This window comes from Primulina huaijiensis, chromosome 9 (genome assembly GCF_012295235.1).
Source record: "Primulina huaijiensis isolate GDHJ02 chromosome 9, ASM1229523v2, whole genome shotgun sequence".
In the NCBI taxonomy this organism is placed as follows: Eukaryota; Viridiplantae; Streptophyta; class Magnoliopsida; order Lamiales; family Gesneriaceae; genus Primulina; species Primulina huaijiensis.
This window is the reverse complement of record NC_133314.1, coordinates 3,292,437-3,311,242: the sequence shown is the minus strand read 5'-3', so window position 1 is coordinate 3,311,242 and position 18,806 is coordinate 3,292,437. Positions and strand designations below refer to the sequence as shown.

Sequence of the window (18,806 nt, the reverse complement as noted above, 5' to 3'; positions counted from 1 at the left end):
ATATTTTCAATCTGTGATGAGATCCTGGTTCATGGCTCGGTAAATGACTCTATAGCACTGTTGAGTGGTTGGTTTGATGGAAAGAATGATATGTACAAAGTCTTAAGAGTTTTTTTGCCCCAAATTATGGGAACTGGTCATGGAAGCCACTGGTGTGGAAGAATTGTATCATTCCTAAACACAATGTTCTATGTGTGGTTGTTTGCTCATCGGAAGTTTTTAACTGTAGATAGACAGCCAAATATGGCGAAAAATTAAATGTATTTTTTCTGATGACTTTAACAAATGTTTTGATCATTTGTTTTTCCGTTACCACTTCTCGAATTCTCTTTGTACCAAAATTCGAGAATGGTTAAGAATGAACAAACTCATAGGTTCTCATCAAGCCTTGCTAAAGGCCTTTAGAGGGATTCACGACGGGACTTTCTCCCTAGCAAAGATGCGATACATGTATCTATAACAACTATCATTTTTCACATTTGGAGAATAAATTGTATGCTATTTGAGAATGAAGAATGATGTTGCTAAAATCGGTGATGGTAGCTGGGAGTTCGGATCTTCACTTGGGAAGCTCGGATTGGACCTTCAAAATCTGGCAACACGAACAAGAACGTTAGAAGGGGGCCGGAAGGTTGTTCCCGCGTAGCCCCTCCGACGCTCAAGTCAGAGAATAGAAAACTGAGATAGTAATGTGTGTGATGAGATAATGTGAATATATAAATGGATAAATAATGAACGAAACCTGGTATTTATAGGAGAACAATAGAGTCATGATTTGGTAGATTTAGATCCCCAGAATCCTTGTGAAAGATTTGGTTATATCTTGTAAATTTGGTTAGATCCTGCAAAGATTTGGTAAATCTTTAATGGGCTTTTACCTTTTTGGACTGGGTTTCTGTGGGCTATCTGTCGATGTCGAAGTAAGAGCTCGGATAAGTATGAGTCCACCCGTAACCTTGACCTCAAGGAGGCTCGGCTTGGGAGGTCGGCCAAGCTATGTCCAATCGGCCCGATAACGCCATACGGGAGGTCGGCTCAGAAACCATTGGGAGGTCGGTCATGGAGCTCGGCATGGGAGGTCGGCCAGATCCTTTCCGCCGTTACGTGGGTTTTGGGAGGTCGGCCTCGATGACCTCCCGGATGACCTCCCAGCGAGAGTTCCCGATCACTGGGCCTTTAACTGTCTGGGCCACCGAGAGTAGGCCGGGCCCATCCCCGATCCGGGGGTATTAAAGAACAAAGTGTTGATGACATATTTCGAAAAATACAAATTTTTGTCCATCTTTGTATGAGAGTTTGAGTAATCTGTGTATGTTAGATGTCAGGTGGTTAGTTGTTGGTTCAAGGAGTTAATGTTCTTGTCACTCCTATGACCGTTTCTTGGAGGAAAAAAAAAAGTACATCTGCAACACCGGATTCTTCTACCATGGGGAAGATTACAGAACTACAGACTAACATGGATAGGAGGTTTGTAGAGCTGAAGAAGCTGCTTCAACAAGTTCTTGACTGCATTGAGAGGATACGTCCCCAATCTGTGCACAGGTCCACAAAAGTCGACATGCCCCTAAACTTCCACCAGCAAAGAGACAAAGGACACAAGGTCCGGAAGTGGCCAAGTGCGATCCGAACACTTCACCAGCGTGTAACATACCTTCTACTCCTGTTGTCTTAGCTGTAATAGAGGAGAGCCGATGCCTTAACTGCTAGCAATAGTGGTTGAGTACCGTAATTTCCTAAAAGTGGTTTAGATTATAGAAATGAGGTCTTGTTGATTCCCCTGTGCAATGTTGACTTTAAGCCGAGCTTCAAACTTGTATGATATGATGGTAGTCGATGATGCTCAAGATTATAAATGGATTCCTAACCAAAGGGAAGAACACATGACTACAAGGCTACACCTTCAAATTGCAATGTAAATATTTTTATCAATACTTTACAACCAGTCCACCGTACTCAATATGACATGAGTTCGAACCAAACTGAAGCTCAAAATATTTCACTTCTTCGATCTTCAAGCAGGGTTTCAATAAAAATAAAAATTCAAACTCGAGCATAAATGTGATAAAGGGAATGGTATTAGACTTGACTCACTTTATCTGCATCCCTGTCTGTAAGTTAAGATTTCCTCCCTATAAACTATAATAATAGTAAATAAAAATATATCGCAGAAAAAGGTTCTTAATAATCCAATATATTTGCCGACCACCATCCCAAAATTAACCAGCATCTAGGAGTATAAGCAATTATATTCAAAAGCTTTAAAAGAAGGATATCCAAGTTCATGAGATTCAATAAAAAATATCGATTAACTTATAAAATGTACACAACATTGAGAAATATTATTACACATACAAAGAAAGCAAACAGGTGCTTTAAGCTGCAGGCTAAACTTTATAAACCTTAGCAAACTGGAAGATATACAGAATCAGTTCCCTCTTCCACAGCAAAGTTAATGGTAAATGTGTAAAGAACACCGAAAAGATAAAATATACAAAGGACAGCTGACTGTTAATAAAACAACGTCTGACCATGATCATCCCATATGATTCTACTCACGGGGTTGTATTCCGATCCAACGTGCATAATCCACCCACCTGCCATTTTAGAGTGTGAAATTTCTGATGAATGAAAGTAAATAGAGAGATATATTCGTTTTTTAATACAAGAGTCTTACATCAATGATCCTAAAAAGGTATTTCCAGTTCGAACAACAAAACAGATTGCACCAAGAATGAGTTTCTGCTGGTGCAGTAAAGGTTCTAAAATACGTTGCTCGATTACCCCAGCAAGTATTTGGTACCTATACAGAAAATCATGCAGATTAATGAACCGATTAGATAAAATTTCAGCAGGACAACGATGATGTAAATGCTAAATTGTCTATAAGCAGAATATTTGCGATAAAAGAAAAGTAGTCAACCGCAGAGGTACAAAGGAATAACCAGAGTGCTAATTTTAACCTTGTTTATAGAGTTTGCTAATTTGCACACATCAACTTCATTTGATGAATTTAGGAAAACGTGAAATTTATGATGATCTTTTTGCAATTAAAATCTATTAATAAATTAGAATGGACTCGTAGATCAGGACAGAAGTTGCAAGTACTTATGTTCCCCATAGCTAGCCAAAAAAAAAGAAGCTAAATCTGTTCCTTGCCAGCATGTATTGATTTTATAAAAAGAGAATTAAAATTAACTATTTCTACTGCAAGAAAAAAAAAGCATGTAAAGTGGAAATTATCAAGCACACAAACACCTTCAGGAAACGCAGTTATGCAACAATAATCATGTATAATAGTATACCTCAGGTTGCTTGAAACTGCCATATAGACACCATAAGCAACACTTGTTGATAGTATAGGAACGTCTTCGGATTCACCAGCATAATTTTTATCAATAAACTTCCGTGCAGCGATCAACAGATTTGTTATGCCCGTGCCAACCTGTAAAATGGACATCATTAGGACATTCTCATCAACATTTTCCTCCAATGGGTATATTCCAGACCCCAATTATTCAGGACCAAGTCAGAGGCAAGAATTATGGAAGTAAAGAACATGGGAAATTATTTGGAAACAAGAACCGTGAAATAACACAGGCATCGATAAAAGAACAATTTCATGAAACCTGTTACATCATTTTAGAAGTAATAGTTGCTAGTTAAGGTTATACATAAGACGTGCACTAAAAAAATTGGTGAATAAGATAGCCAGTAAAAATTGTTCGAACATGGCCCCTCATATAGCCATGTTTATCTTCCAGTGTATCTCCAGTTGTCAGACCATTTTAATTTTTAGCTCTCCAGCCCTTAAATAATGTTAATCATGCAATTATACTAATCAACTTGAATTTTTCTCAATTTTTCCTCTGTTCTTAGCCTGTTATAAGACACTATTAAGTATATAGAAAGCTCATAAAGATCCGCGTTAAGGTAACTAACTCATAACTCCATAGCTCCCTCTGTCCATATAGGATATATTGACTCACCCCATATTCTGTTCATTTGATCTACATGTTGGGGCGGTTAGCCACATAGCTCAGTTTGGGACCTAATACTATTCCAGAGAAGGAAAAACAAAATCTTGAATGTTGCAAAAGAGTTTCATCACTGTTTGTGAAAGATGGATATCTTTTATTGGCAAAATATATTTATGGTGGTTTTCAGTTGAATGATATGATTATCACATGGACAAGTTATGTAGAAAAATACTTCTAAATGCCATGACTAAAGATTGCACTCGTCCAAAGAGATGCTTCGTGTCGATGTCCAATTCAATTATAAAATCCACAGAGGAACTATAGGAATTTCACAGCTAGAATCTGTCCCCTGATGGGACTTGCAGGATTATTCAGCATGAGCTGTAATCAATATTTCTTCAATAAATGACAATCTCAATTTATGTGCAACTACCTATTACCATCCTTGCTGCACATACAATATAATTTTGAGCCAATATTACCCTGACCCCTTAACAACACTCGTCTAATCAAACATCCCTTACTCGAGGACCTACTTTGATTCCATTTATCACGTCCAGGACTATTAGAAATCAGGTTTACCTCATAGTCCACCGAGTGCCATACGAAATTTGGTTATCTTAACCAAAGCTGAAAATTGAATGTCAATTATACAATTGGATTCCATAGACTTTTTTTATAAGCCGCTCAGCGTTGTTCTTCTATTTTGATATTTAACGTATGAGATAGATAGGGGTATCAAAGTGATCAAAACATTAAGATGTTCGAGTATGTTTGGATTGAGGTAGTTGGAATAATGGATTTCAAATCCATTTGACTTGTTTGGATGAATAAATTTGGGTGGATTTCAATTCACTCTCATTTAATCTATGCATATTTATTAACAATTGCAATAGATTTCAAATTAACCCAAAATAGGTTTCATTTGAAATTAATTGTCAAATCAAAGTCCTTGCACTCAAATATATCCATCCAAATGCAGTTTTAGTGATATGCAACTTATGCACTACTCAAAGAGTTGACATACCAGAGATGCGCCAGTTCCGACTATAAAAAGCTTCCCCCCATTTCTCTGAACAACAGATGATAACAAACACTCAAACTCATTGATTATATCAATTAATTGAAATAATGTTGAATAAGTAAATTACTAACCACTATTGCTCCTATTCTTTGTAAAAATGAGTAAGATGTTCCTGCCAATGCAACCTGCAGCAGCACCAAATTTTATTCAATAACTATATTTTAGGGCTTTTCCCCCTTGAAAACCGAACTATACATATATAATATATATTCAAGAAGAATTAGTGACAATTATTTAAGATGACCTGGAATGCATTATCCGGGCACCCGTAAAAGAATTTATTGAGACCTCCTGCAGTGATGGCTAGAGGAGGTCGGAGAGAAACAGTAGGAGCAGGTAGCCAAACAAGCATGAAATCTGCAATAATGGCCATTACCTGAACACAGATTATTAGAAAATATTAAAAACAAAAAAGGCAATAAAATTAAGATCATCTGATGTTAATGAGACAAAAATAAAGAAACTGTCCAAAAGGAAAAAAGCAATATCACAGAAATTTGACAACATATGACTTGATGGGAAAGTTCAAGACTGTATGCTAAAAAAAAATTCACGTTAAAAGCTAATTAAACAATTTTTGTGTTTTTCAAGTTGGTCGGTATGTAACCATACCAAGAAGTAACCATTTTGGCCAATCACTCAGCACAGATTATTAGGATACTACACAGAGCAATGTATCCAAGTGAAAAGCCCAGATGTGTCGTCTCTTTCCATGTTACACATCAGAAAACACAAGAACATTTAGAAACAATCTGGTCGAGGATATCCCTATACACTGATTTTTCATTAAATTCAAGGAATATCTGTATATTTCCAAGAATCCCAGATTAATTGTAAACAAAACAGTAAACTCTAGATTTCCTGCTCAAATGTCTATATTACGGGAAACATAGAAAAAGTCAGAAGCAAACCCAGCTGGTCCATTGTTTCTTTACAAACACACACCCCACCCCACGCTAGAGTGTCCAGGGTTATTGCTATACATAAACTAATGGTTATACCAGTTGATAAGAGAAAAAAATATCCACTAATAGTTTTTTCCTCCTTTAATTTAGAAATCCAAACAAAAGATGAACAATTTCAAGATGAATAGCTCATAGTGAAGCTCAATTCCAAGTTTAGGGATCTAAAGCTAATAAACATTCATTCAGTGCACAGGGAAACCATTATGGCAAACTGGAAATATAACACTCCAACTGATCTTGTAGCATTTGATCACATGTACAACACAACCACCCAAGCCTCATCCAATTAAGTGGGAAATGCTGCATGGATCCTTACATGCCATTGTGCTCTATTTCCTATTATATCCCCATCTATATTTAGATAATGCATATCATGCTTAATAGGTATCATCCAAGTCTTTTTTTTATCTCCGTCTTTGTCTATTGATAGGGTTTCTCGCATCTCCTAACTGGAGTCTCTGCTGATTGACTTTTTATGTGTCCATACTATCTCAGGCGTGTTTCCCTAAATTTTTCTTTGATCTTCTCTAATATACTTGTTTCTTAGTCTATACATTAACGTATGTCTGCTATACTGCCCAACATTCGGATCCATATGTCGTAGGCTCGTAGCAGACCCAACTGTTATTGTGTAAAACAGTACCATTTGTCAAACAAGTATATTTTGAAATTAAATGAGCACATTTTTCCAAAACCGCTCAAGATAAAATAATGTGAAAACAAGCATACCACATCGGCAAAGACGAAATCAAGCTCCTTGGTAAACTTTTCTCGACGCCTTTCTAGCTCTGCAGCAGTCTAGAGAATAGACAACAAATTTGATCACATACTCTAATTGCATGAAAATGCAAGATCTAACAAATGCTTCAACATGAGAAGCACTGAAGGTGACATGGAAATAATCATAAAAAATGACATGCAACTGATATAAGAAAAGGTTACAATAACTTATCATATAGCAACAAATATGCATTCCAACAAAGCTCAACTTCAAAGGTGCCCTTTAGATATGGTCATACATGCCAAAGCAAAAGTAAAAAAATTCCCATTCATGTAACCATTTGGGTTAAAAAATAGATCCTCAGAGCTTCCCATTTGAAGCATTTCAACTTCCCACAGCCAATTCCAAAATACAATCTTTTATCCATAAAATAAAAGTTTAAAGCCACAAGTTTCAGTAATTATTAATTATTATTTTTTCAATAGCTTCTTGACACCTAGAACCAGTGGCTGATCTGAAAATTTAGGCAAGATTCAACGGAAATGACTTAATTTATCTTGTGGAAAAACTTGGATTTCTCTGAAGATTACACTTGAAAGGCTAGCCCTTATTAGTTCCATCTGTCCTTGTACTCAAGACAAAAACTCATCAGCCTTTATTAGAGAAGCCCTCCTCTAGTACTAACGTAACTGCTATTTCCTAGATCAATCAAGGATAAAAGTATTTTGTAACCAAACATCATAATTTAAATAGACGAAGAAAACACCATAATTTTTTTTACTAAGTTTAAGGAAAATCAGCAACCTTAGTAAAGATCCCAACACCACATTCAATGGCTACTTTAGTCAAGAAAAGATCATCAGCAAGCAATCTTTCCTTAAACCCTCCAAACCTGAGCAACCAGCTTAGAAAAGGAGATTTCTCGAGCTCGAAAAACCGATACACTATGGAACCCGGCACTTTCCCTGCTTCAATGGCAGCTGCCAAGTCCTTTGGAATGCTATCCAATGACCTGCCCACTTCAGCCAAGGCCATGATCGCCTCCATCTTGTTTCTCTTTCCTGCATCTCCATCGCTATCTCCTCCTCCGCCACCACCAAAGCCTCCACTTCCACCTCCGCCCACACTTCCCCCTCCGTCTCCACCAGAGAAGGAGACGAATGAAGGGCGACGTGGAGTATGAAAGAATTTGAGTTTTAGTGAAAAATTAGAGGTAGCCAATAATGGATAGGTGATGGAGCACGCAGGCCAGTGGCGGTTATTTCTGCTTCTTGGGGTCGGAGAAACGATGATTTGGTTTGCGATGCGAGAAAAGGAGGCGCTTGCCATGGTAATAGCCGCGAGAGAACAAGGCGGAGGCCTCCCTCCCGGTGGTTTTCGTGGCGGGGGTCGTTGAGGACGGCAGTTGGGTAGTTGTCGAAGCGGGTGAGTGGTCTCAGAACTTGACAACTGGCTTCAAATGTGAGCACCGCTACTCCACTCCACTCCACTCCACTCCAGTCCACCACACCAAAAAATAGTATGATAATGTTTAGAGATATAAAATGAAAAAATAAAAATTATTTTATTTCAGGGATAGACAAATTTTAAAAAACAATATTAATATTAGGCTTATTTTCTAAATATAGAATATACAAATTGTTTGGTCATGAAAATTCGATCCAGATTCAAATAAAAAAAAAATATTATGATCCCGATGAAAAAAACTAAAGTTGCCAAAATTTGAAAGATGCAAAACTAAAACAGAAATTTAATAATATAAATAATCAAAATCGCAAATTCCCAAAGCATTGCAATAATATTATGAAATTTGAAATGATAAAAATGCAGCTCTGAACCTCTTATAATTTATTTGTTGAAAAAGTTATTGTTATTTTAAAGATAAAAAAGTTTAAAAGTAAAAAAAAAAAATCAATATTATAATGTTTTTAAAAGTCAAAATATATGAATTGCATGATGAGAACGGTTATATCATGCTCATTAAAAAAAATTATCGAAATGTGATGTTTAAACTGATATATGATTTAAACATTTAAATTAAATATTTATGTCAAGTAAATCACTTAGTTAAATAACAAGCTATTGATCTATAATTATTATTTGTATATTCGATATCGATTATTTATTATTGAGACGAGTATTATGAGAGAGTGAGAGATTGATCAAAATGAACATTACTGAACTAATATATAACTTTTTTTAAAAAATCTATGAGATAAAAAAGATGCAGGGTCGTTTGTCTATTTGGCTGGTGAAGCATGGGATAATTCATAGATTTTTAGGCTTTGATTATCAAGGAATCGAGACTTTACAAATAAAGCTCGAGGATTGGCATTCCATTGCTGTCATTTTATATGTATATGGTTACAATTATCTACGCTCCCAATGTGCCTATGATGTAGCACCTGGCGTTATAATCAATTAGTATATCTTTTAATAAATCAAGAAATACATCGGTCCGCCAGTATTAGTATGGTAGCTATTTTTCACATTCAAATTTTTTTTTTTTGAAGTACATTCATTTTATTTTTATTAGTACCCATTCTAAGATACACATTAAGATTCTCTTTTGTTCTTTCTAATTTTTTTTCTATATTTTGGTCACAACCAAATTAAACGATTTTTTGATATGGTAGTATGTATATGTAAATGCTCAAAAAGTGATTATAGATTTTTCATTTACATGTTACAGATTTGTTCGAATATGATATCGATTTGTTCAAAGAAAATTTCGATTTACACGAGTTCGGTGATTAATCAAATAAACTGAATAATTTACCCATAGAAAAAGTATACCTCATGAACAAGTCAAATTCATGCCTCATTGCATGGAAAAGAAGGTATGTGGGCAATGCTGACAGCATTGGATAATATTTTTTTTATATTATGAGTGATATGATTATTTAATTTAAAATATTAAAAATGTATAATATTTTGTAATTTTGAGAAATAATATATCTGATTTATATAAAAAAGACCATAACATTAAAATTAGTTACTCTAAGGTATCGTTAGATACATGAGGTGAATATTAGATTAGACATAATTAATTTTTATTCATCTCATATTTGTCTCGTTTTTTAGTCAACTCAATAGTTGACTCGTGATGACATTAGATGTGATCAGTTGCATTAGACATCCTCATCTACCAACATGATGAACATATTATAAGTATGATATGAATGAAATTTTATAATTATATCATTTGACAATCATGATTGATTTAGATTTTACGAGTACGTTTAATATATTATAAAATAGTAAACAATAATCATGCAAGTTAAAAACATACCAAACAATATATTATTCATCTTTATTTTATCCTTATTTTATCAAACTTATTACTGATCTCTTATCATCACATTCATAACACAAAACGATATCTATGTGCTACAAACTTATTAATATAGCATAGATAATCAGATTTCAATCCAGGTTAGTCTGGATTATATTCAATGTAGTTTCAGGAACTAAGGGGTGAGAAAAGAAAAGAAAAGAAAAGATAGACATAATTATTAGGAGGACATTTCAATTTTAATCAATGCAATGCATTTTGATGCTTCCATTTGATAAAATGCAATGCATTGACTGATTCATTCTTTAACTCGATCCCACTTGACGAAATCCCGAGTCAAATTCATATTTCAACGAAATCCAACAACTTAATAGAGAATCCTTGCAGCATAAAAAGAGCAAGTAAACAATGAGATAATTTGATGAGAATACATTTGCCAATTATGATTTGGACAAGAATATTACAATTGACATGTTTTTTTACATGATATTTGAGAGTGCATCTGTAAGGTCTAGAAATTCAAAATACGTAACCTGACTGTATACAAACCTAGGGTATTATTAAAAATGTTTAATCAAATGTTTTAAATATATTAAATGTATGTTCATGACATGATTTTATGATGCTATGGCACGGTTTACTAGAATTGCACAAATTAGGGCTTTTTGCAGTATTCGTTGCACGAACGAGGAACGGAGACCAGAGACAGTTTAAAGAAAAATATTTTTATTAAATAATTTTTTAAATTATTTAATATATAATGTGTGTGATAGGTGATTTTCAAAAATAGGCCTTTTGTGGTATTTTACATGTCGAGTCATATTTTAAACCGATAATCGATTTTTAGCAAAATGGAGGACTTTTTGAGAGTTCGGGTAATATTTTTGAAAAAGTATCAAAACAAAATATTTTACTTGCATGTTATTGGGCCTAATGGGCTTGTTTTAGTATATTTTTGGGCCAAGCCCACTACACCTCATTGTTTTAAACGTATGCCCAATATTCACTCATTTTATTATCAAAACTCACTCAAACCATAGCCCCTCCCCACACCCTCTCAGCCGCACACACACACTCACACACCAGCAGGTTTTTGGCCTTGTTTTCAAGGAGAATTCAGTAGGAGAATCGTCTCGTCCCTCCGGTGTTCGTCTCTCACTTCGTTGGTTAGATTTTCCGAGCATTTAGATGCAAAGGCACGCACTATACCTTTGTGTTCTCGTCTTTCAAACCATAATATGTATTGTTGATTGTTTATGAACTATCTATGACATATCTCATGATTCCTTCAAGTTTTTCTTTGAATTCCATGAGGAAATTTGACTTTAATGACATATGGCTCACGTTTTTGAAATGGATGAAGGGGCTGCCAGGTTTTGATGGTTAGGGGACGATCTAAAAGAGGTTTAGAGAAGGTCTAGGTGGAAACATCCGAGCTGGAACACATCCTTGCAGGTGGCCTATTGGATCTTCTTAGGTTGGCTCAATTTGGCTCGATCAAGTTATAGGATGTGAGCAGCGGTGCAAGGGTCATTCCAGGCCTTGGATCAGACCCTGGTGGGTCTGAGATATGGTCCAAGATGGCTCGAGTATAGTTTGTCATGGTCTAGGGGCAGATCGAATGAGCTAGGGTTAGATAGGTTCGGTTTTGCCTTGTTCGGTTGAACCATGCACGTCCACGTGCATGGGGCTGGGGACCAGGGTTAGATCAATCTAGGAGAGTTCATTCAAGTCCTAAGAGTGGCTGGTTCGAGGCTGGTCCGGCGTGGTTAGAGCTAGGGTCGAACTATGAGCTTGACTTGGAGTTATGGTTTTCGGTCCATAGGTGCAGAAAATCCAGCAGCTGTCCAGTCATGTTTGAAGGTCCTAAACGGTCTGAATTAGGTTGTCTAAGGGCTTGTCATGTGTGGTTAAGTCGTGGTTTAAGTTTGGGAAAGTTTGGTTGTGTTTCGGCTTGATTCGGGTTAAAACCGAAACTCTGGTCTATGTTTTAAAACGAATTTTAGAAGTTAATGCATGGGTTCGAGTTTATGTATAAGAAATTATTATAAGTATGTTTTAAGATGTTTTAATAAGTTTGGATGGATTCGGGTCGAAATTTTAAGATCCAGGCGTAAAATTGGTCAAATTAGGGTTTCAAGGAAAAATAGTCATTTTGCACCTGAATTGAGTTAGCAGTCCTGGCAGTGCAATGAAAACTGATAATGCATGCTTAAAATGTTTATTTTATTTGAATATGAAATTTTCATTAAAATGCTGAAAATATGTTGCATGCTTGGTTTTTCAAGAAAATATATGTATATGCATGAAATTTTTATAAGTGATTAATATGATAACATATATAATCAGTAGTTGAATACATACCATACAAACAATTTATATGTCAAAGGTTAAAAACACTCTCTCTTTCTACCCCACAAAAGTCGACCACCACTGATACTTGGAGTACTAGTCACGGCTGAACACTGCTACTTGCACCACCATGTGACGCCGCCGCCGTACCGCCATCTTCTGGCAATCACTTTTAACGTGAAAATTTTGCATAGGTCTCTAGTGTGATCTATACGAAAGGCACAGTTTTCGATCGTTGACTTAATTAGGCGATTAAAGAATGGAGAGATCTAGTTGATTGTTGGTAATGATATACAAGAAGAGATAAATCTTCAAATCCCAAGCTATTTTGGTGTAAGCGTTTAGAACGCAAAGGTAAACATCTAAACATCATATGAATATTTAATTGAATCATACGACGTCCAAGGGAGTTTTGATAGTCAACACGCAGAAATTTTAAAATTTCGCTGCTCTTTGAGTGCGAGAAAACGGTACTCCAACATCTATTTTTGTTCATCATATACAAAGTTCACTCGATGGGACGTTTTTTGCGAGTTTCATCAAGCGAACAATTCAGTATTAAAATTGATCTGAATCAGTTTTGAACATCCGTATTATCCATCACACTTTGTATTTAAATTTTATTCGAAATGAATTTTTAAACCATCATATGAATCCAGAACAAGATTAAAATTCAAATAATTCATATATAACCTTTTAAAATTTGATATGGTATCTATACTATTTTATTAAGTTTGAGACACTTAGAGTAACTAACTTTGGTGTCATGGTCTGTTTTAATAATTATATATATTAATAAAATGTTAAAATTTTAATTCAAGTTATATGTAGTTCAGCAGATAGAGTGATTGTTTTTTGGGTTTAGGTTATAAGTTCAATTCTTACTAAGGTCATTTTTTTATTCTTTTATTTTTCAATTTATCTTTTAATTTATATATCAAAATTATAGTATAGTCTCTCACTATTTCTTATAATTATATTTTGATCCTCATTTAAATCAAATGAATTATAAAAATATTGTTGCGTGCATCGGTGTACTAGTTTATATTATTGTTCATGCATGCATGCAGAAATAATATTAAAACCTGAATTAAGAAGCGAAACATATAGACCAGTTATGTATTTTTCATACTGACAGTAAACCACCGATACTATTCGATCAACAATTACAATGACAATAATGCTTGTGTGTGATTTTTTTGCAATAGCCTCCTTTGCCGCATGAGCTCTGTCGGCACATGGAATCACATATATGGTCTTTCTGTCCATGAATGCACCAACTGAAGTGGTTGTCGTGGCAGCACGTCAAATCTGCTCCATCGATGCTGCCTGAATATACAACAGACATTAGGCAAAAATTTTATCCAGACGTACAGTGGCAGAGCCAGAAATATGACTCTGTCCGGACTAGAATTTTTAACTCTAAAATCTTTTAATATTTTAAATTGATCTATCCGAGCTAATATCATATTATTCCAAAATTATACAAAATTTACATATAATTTTTTTTAAAAAAAATTGGGCCACCCGGGCTTGTTGCTCCGCCCCTGCAGATGTAGCTCGAAATACAACTTTACGTTTAGATTAATGAAAGAAAATGTCTACGCCTTTTCAAATTAAAAGATCGATCTATTTTTTTTATATATAAAAAAGAAATATATAGGTTTATATACAAAGTGTTGCATTGCAAATCAAAATCCGAAAAAAGGGTACTAGTTTGTTTGAAACACAAACCTGCTGACATGATGAATACTACGAGGAAGAAGAACCCCAAAACCCTAAACTTTGACATGTTTTCTTCAAAGCAGATAATATATCAAGGCTCGATGCACTGTTATATCTTAATCTTTATTGCTAAATATTAAATTTATAACCCTTTTGAAAGATTTTGCATTAAACAACATACCTTACATTGAAAATTTGAAATATAAAATTTTATGTATTATGAGATTTGGCAGTGAATTCATTTTTATAAATCTAACATCTCTTTCCTTAAGTGTGGAAGTATTCGTGGTAATAAATTTCTTACATCCGACATTGACCAACAGTACTGGTTATCTTTTTGGATGATTATTTTTCTTATCTTTACCATGTAATATAATTGCTAGCAAAAGAGATTTCTCCCGATTTCTTTCCTTTTGTGTAAAAGAATTACAAGTTTTTCCATTCGATTAATATATAATTTCATTTGGTATTCGATGTTTGTGGGAATTTAAATTATTTACCATTTAACTTGATTATTAGATGAATTTTGAGAACCTAAAACAACTATATACCAGGTTTAACTTGATTTGTTAGATAATCATTATATAATTTCGACGGAACTGATACTTTTGGTCATTTAACTTTTATATTTTCATTTTTTCTCTTGTTGTCGATCAATTTATAGTCTTATTTCACTAATGTTTTAAATTACGTCTTATTAATTTTTGAAAGAAGGCTCCTAATTGCCAAAAAAATTTTTGAGGAAAAATTGTAATTTTAGTCGTTTGAGTTGACCTATTTAGGATTTTAGTCATGCAAATTGTCAAAGTTTGGTTTTTATAAATAAATTGGATTTTTTTTGCTAGAAGTCATTAAACCCATCGAATATTTGTTATTTGATACCAATTCTAAAACATGGATATATGACGCAAATAAAGCCCATGTTACGTACATTAAAATCTATCTATGCAAAAAAAAAAATTTGAAGAAAAAATAGAACACTTAATATTAAAAAATAAGAGAAAAAAGTATGTTTTTTTCTTTTATTTTTTCTCATGTATATTTAAATGTGTAATATATGTTTTATTATTGTCACTTGAGCCGCATATGATAGCATCGGTGCTAAATAAGAAATATTAATTGGATATAATGATTTTCAGGCAAAACAAGACCAAAAAAATCAAGTTATTAAATGAAAATAAACTCTAAAAAAATTACATTACTAAAATTCAAAACAAGTCAACTTATCGGATTTATAAAATAATAATTTTCCAAAGAATGGTGAGGGGACATTGATATAATTTGAAATGTTATGGATGAATTTGACATTGTTATGTTTTTTGTACACAGTTCATCCTACTAAGATGATAACAATAACAATAATATATATATAATACTTAGATTATTGTTTCTAAATGCATGTTTTGCAGTTAATAATCAGACATGATGCTTAATTACAAATTCAAATAAAAACACTAATAAGGTAAAAATTAGATACATCAATAATTTAGTATATCCAATTAGCTATAATATAATCATTAATAAAAAAACAAATAAATGTTATTGCAAAGAGTTTACTTGATATTTGATTTATTGTTTTCTAAACCAAATAGTTAACAGAAGATAAATTGAGAATAAAGGACTATAATGAAAGATTAATTTGAAACACTAGAAACCCAAAAAAAAAATTGAGATAAATAAGGGATTAAAAANGGGTTGGTCCATTTGGGTCACCGGTTTTGGCGAGGCAGAGCTCCCAGCTCAATTACTTTTAAAAAATTATTAAGATATTTGATTTAATATTGATTGTTTGACCAAATCCAAAGTTAAAACTTAAAAATAATTGATTTAGTTTTAGTTAACTCCAGGAAATCATTGAGCAAGAAATTTGTTGTATAATTAGATTAAATGGCAAATTTATAGAAATAATTTTCCAACACTTCCATATAATTGTATGAAACATTGAAGTTTTGTTTTAAAGAAGAAGACCAGTAATGCCCAAGATGTTGGCTGAACGAACGTAAGGAATAAAATCAACTCATGAATTTAACATCTGAACCAAGTACCTTTAAGTTAATTGAATGTCAAATTTGACTCATTGTATATACATATATACATATGAGTAGGTCTCTTGTGAGACGGTCTCACGAATCTTTATCTGTGAGACGGGTCAATCCTACCGATATTCACAATAAAAAGTAATACTCCTAGCATAAAAAGTAATACTTTTTCATGGATGACCCAAATAAAATATTTGTCTCACAAAATACGACCCGTGAGATCGTCTCACACAAGTTTTTGCCTATACATGTAGATGATTTATTGTATTACCGATTTATTGTACATTCTAAAATTTGAATATGATTGATTTTTGGTTGATATTAATCTACTAAAACAGAAAACTATGATTGAGTTTTAAATAACCCAATTAAGATAGATGTCATGTAAAATTTATCTCTTAAATTCTTCACGAATCAAATATTTCCATCCAGATCAAATTCATTGATCCAAACCCAATTTTGGTCTATCCAAGTACTTAAGTCAAGAAATATGAAATCTATTAATTCAAATCATCCATCCAAGCACAACATTCATGTGTTACCTTTTTTCATACTACATCACTAATATAATTTGATCAACAATAACAATGACAATAATGGTTAGGGGGTTTATGATGAAAAACTTTGCAAAATCCTCCTTTTCCGCACGAGCTGGATCGGCACATAGCATCACACTTAGCGTCGTCCTGTCCATGGAGGCACCGACCAATGTGGTTGTCGAAACAACATGTCAAACCTTTTCCATCGATGCCACCTGAATATATAACAAACAACAAACATTAGGCCAAAATTTTCTCCTGATGTAGCATAGATGATCGAAACTAATTAGGTTTAGATTAATGGAAGAAAATGTCGACCAAGTCGACGTACTTTTCAAGTTAAAAGATCGATCAAGTGTTTATTAAAAAGAAATATATATATAAATTCATATGCAAAGCGTCGAATTGCAAATCAAAATCAGAAAAAAGGGTTTTTTTTTTTTAATTTGATACACAAACCTGCAGACATAATGAATACTACAAGGAAGAAGAACCCCAAAACCCTAAAATTTGACATGTTTTCTTCAAAGCAGATAATATATCAAGGCTCGACGCACTAATTACAGTAGTGTTATATCATATATATTGGAGTACAATGGCTTAAATTAGTAATTAAAATTTGTTAAATCTTAGATTTTATTAGTAAATATTAAATTTTATAATCATTTTGAAAGATTTTGTATTCTGTATTCAACAAACAACATACCTTATATTGTAAATTTGAATTATAAAGTTTTTATGTATATGAGATTTGGCAGTGATTCCTAATTTAAGACATTTCCTTTGGTGAGGAAGTAATATCTGTGTGTGGTAATAACTAATAAATAATATATATGAAACGTCTTTCTTATTCACAGTGGTCAAAATTAGAAAAATATAATTTAAAATTACCAAAATAAATTATAATTTTCTGTTCTCACTAATAAATTTCTTAATTAGATTTGACATTGACCAATCTTTTTGGATGAATATTTTTCTTATCCATACCGTTTGCTAGGGAAAAAGCTGTCTCTCCTGATTTATTTCCTTCCGATCTAAAGGAATAACAAGATTTGCTAACCATTTAACTTGATTATTAAATGTACTAGTATTTAACCCATGCGATGCACGGGATGATATTATTAAAATTACTTATTATAAAAAATGAATAGATATTTAAATTGCAAAAAAATAATATAATTATCAAAAATAAAAATAAAAAACTAATTTTCGCTAATTTTGAAAAACTTTCTTAAATACAATGTATGTCGATTAATTTGTTTGGCTGATAACCTCTATCATATACCAAATTTTTAGATTGTATTAGCCTAAGGCAATGATATGGTTCTTATCATATTTAGTGTATTGATGTCGACCACCAACCTAAATATATATATAATTCTTTAATTTTCGAGAAGTTATATATGTTATTATTTTTTAACATGTGATAAATAAATATTTTTAAATCAAATTCAATAAAATTAATAAGAAATACTTTTTCAAAATTTTGTAACTTCGTCTAAATCCCCATTCAAAAATAATTTTGTGAAATGCTACATGTTCGATACATTTAAAAAATAGCAACAATTGTTTCATCAATATCTTTATCCAAATAGGTTGTCAACAAAATATTTCCATAATGTACACAACAACCTATTATTCCTAAAGAAAAATGAAATATGTGATTATAATTAAATTATGTATAAATCAGAAAAATTATTTTATTAACATTAACTAACATGTATTCTAAAATGATGCCAATAAATTTTATAAAGTATCCTGTAATAAAATACTTCCTTTAGAATTGGTCTAATCATTTTCATTACGGGAAATTTTATACTACCATGTATCCGTGAACTTTGTAATATAGAAAAAGTTATCACATTAGCAATGCGCAATGATTAAAATTTTGTACATATAGGAGAATAATATTTTTTACTTCTCGATCATGAAAGACATATTTAAAACTTAATGTCTCATTGCTCTTATTATTTCCATATGTAGATAGTTCATAACGAACAAATCTAAGTTTAAACGTGCACTGCATCATGGAAGGATTCAACTCACGAATGGTGCTCAAAAAAAGAGTCATTTCAGAATTCAATTTTGAAGTACATAAATTTAGTAAGA

The 18,806-nt window shown here is 33.0% G+C and overlaps 1 protein-coding gene across 1 annotated transcript; it reads right to left on the bottom strand.

Moving 5' to 3' along the window:
- Positions 1–2,282: 2,282 nt before the first annotated feature.
- LOC140984854 (protein RETICULATA-RELATED 4, chloroplastic-like) lies at positions 2,283–8,239 on the bottom strand. The gene is made up of 8 exons (XM_073452523.1): positions 7,552–8,239; positions 6,756–6,824; positions 5,306–5,437; positions 5,133–5,186; positions 5,005–5,049; positions 3,303–3,442; positions 2,675–2,800; positions 2,283–2,594 (listed from the first exon to the last, which is right to left on the bottom strand). Exons 1-8 carry the CDS (start codon positions 8,074–8,076, stop codon positions 2,549–2,551), a joined length of 1,137 nt encoding a protein of 378 aa, XP_073308624.1. The 5' UTR covers positions 8,077–8,239; the 3' UTR covers positions 2,283–2,548.
- Positions 8,240–18,806: the final 10,567 nt, after the last annotated feature.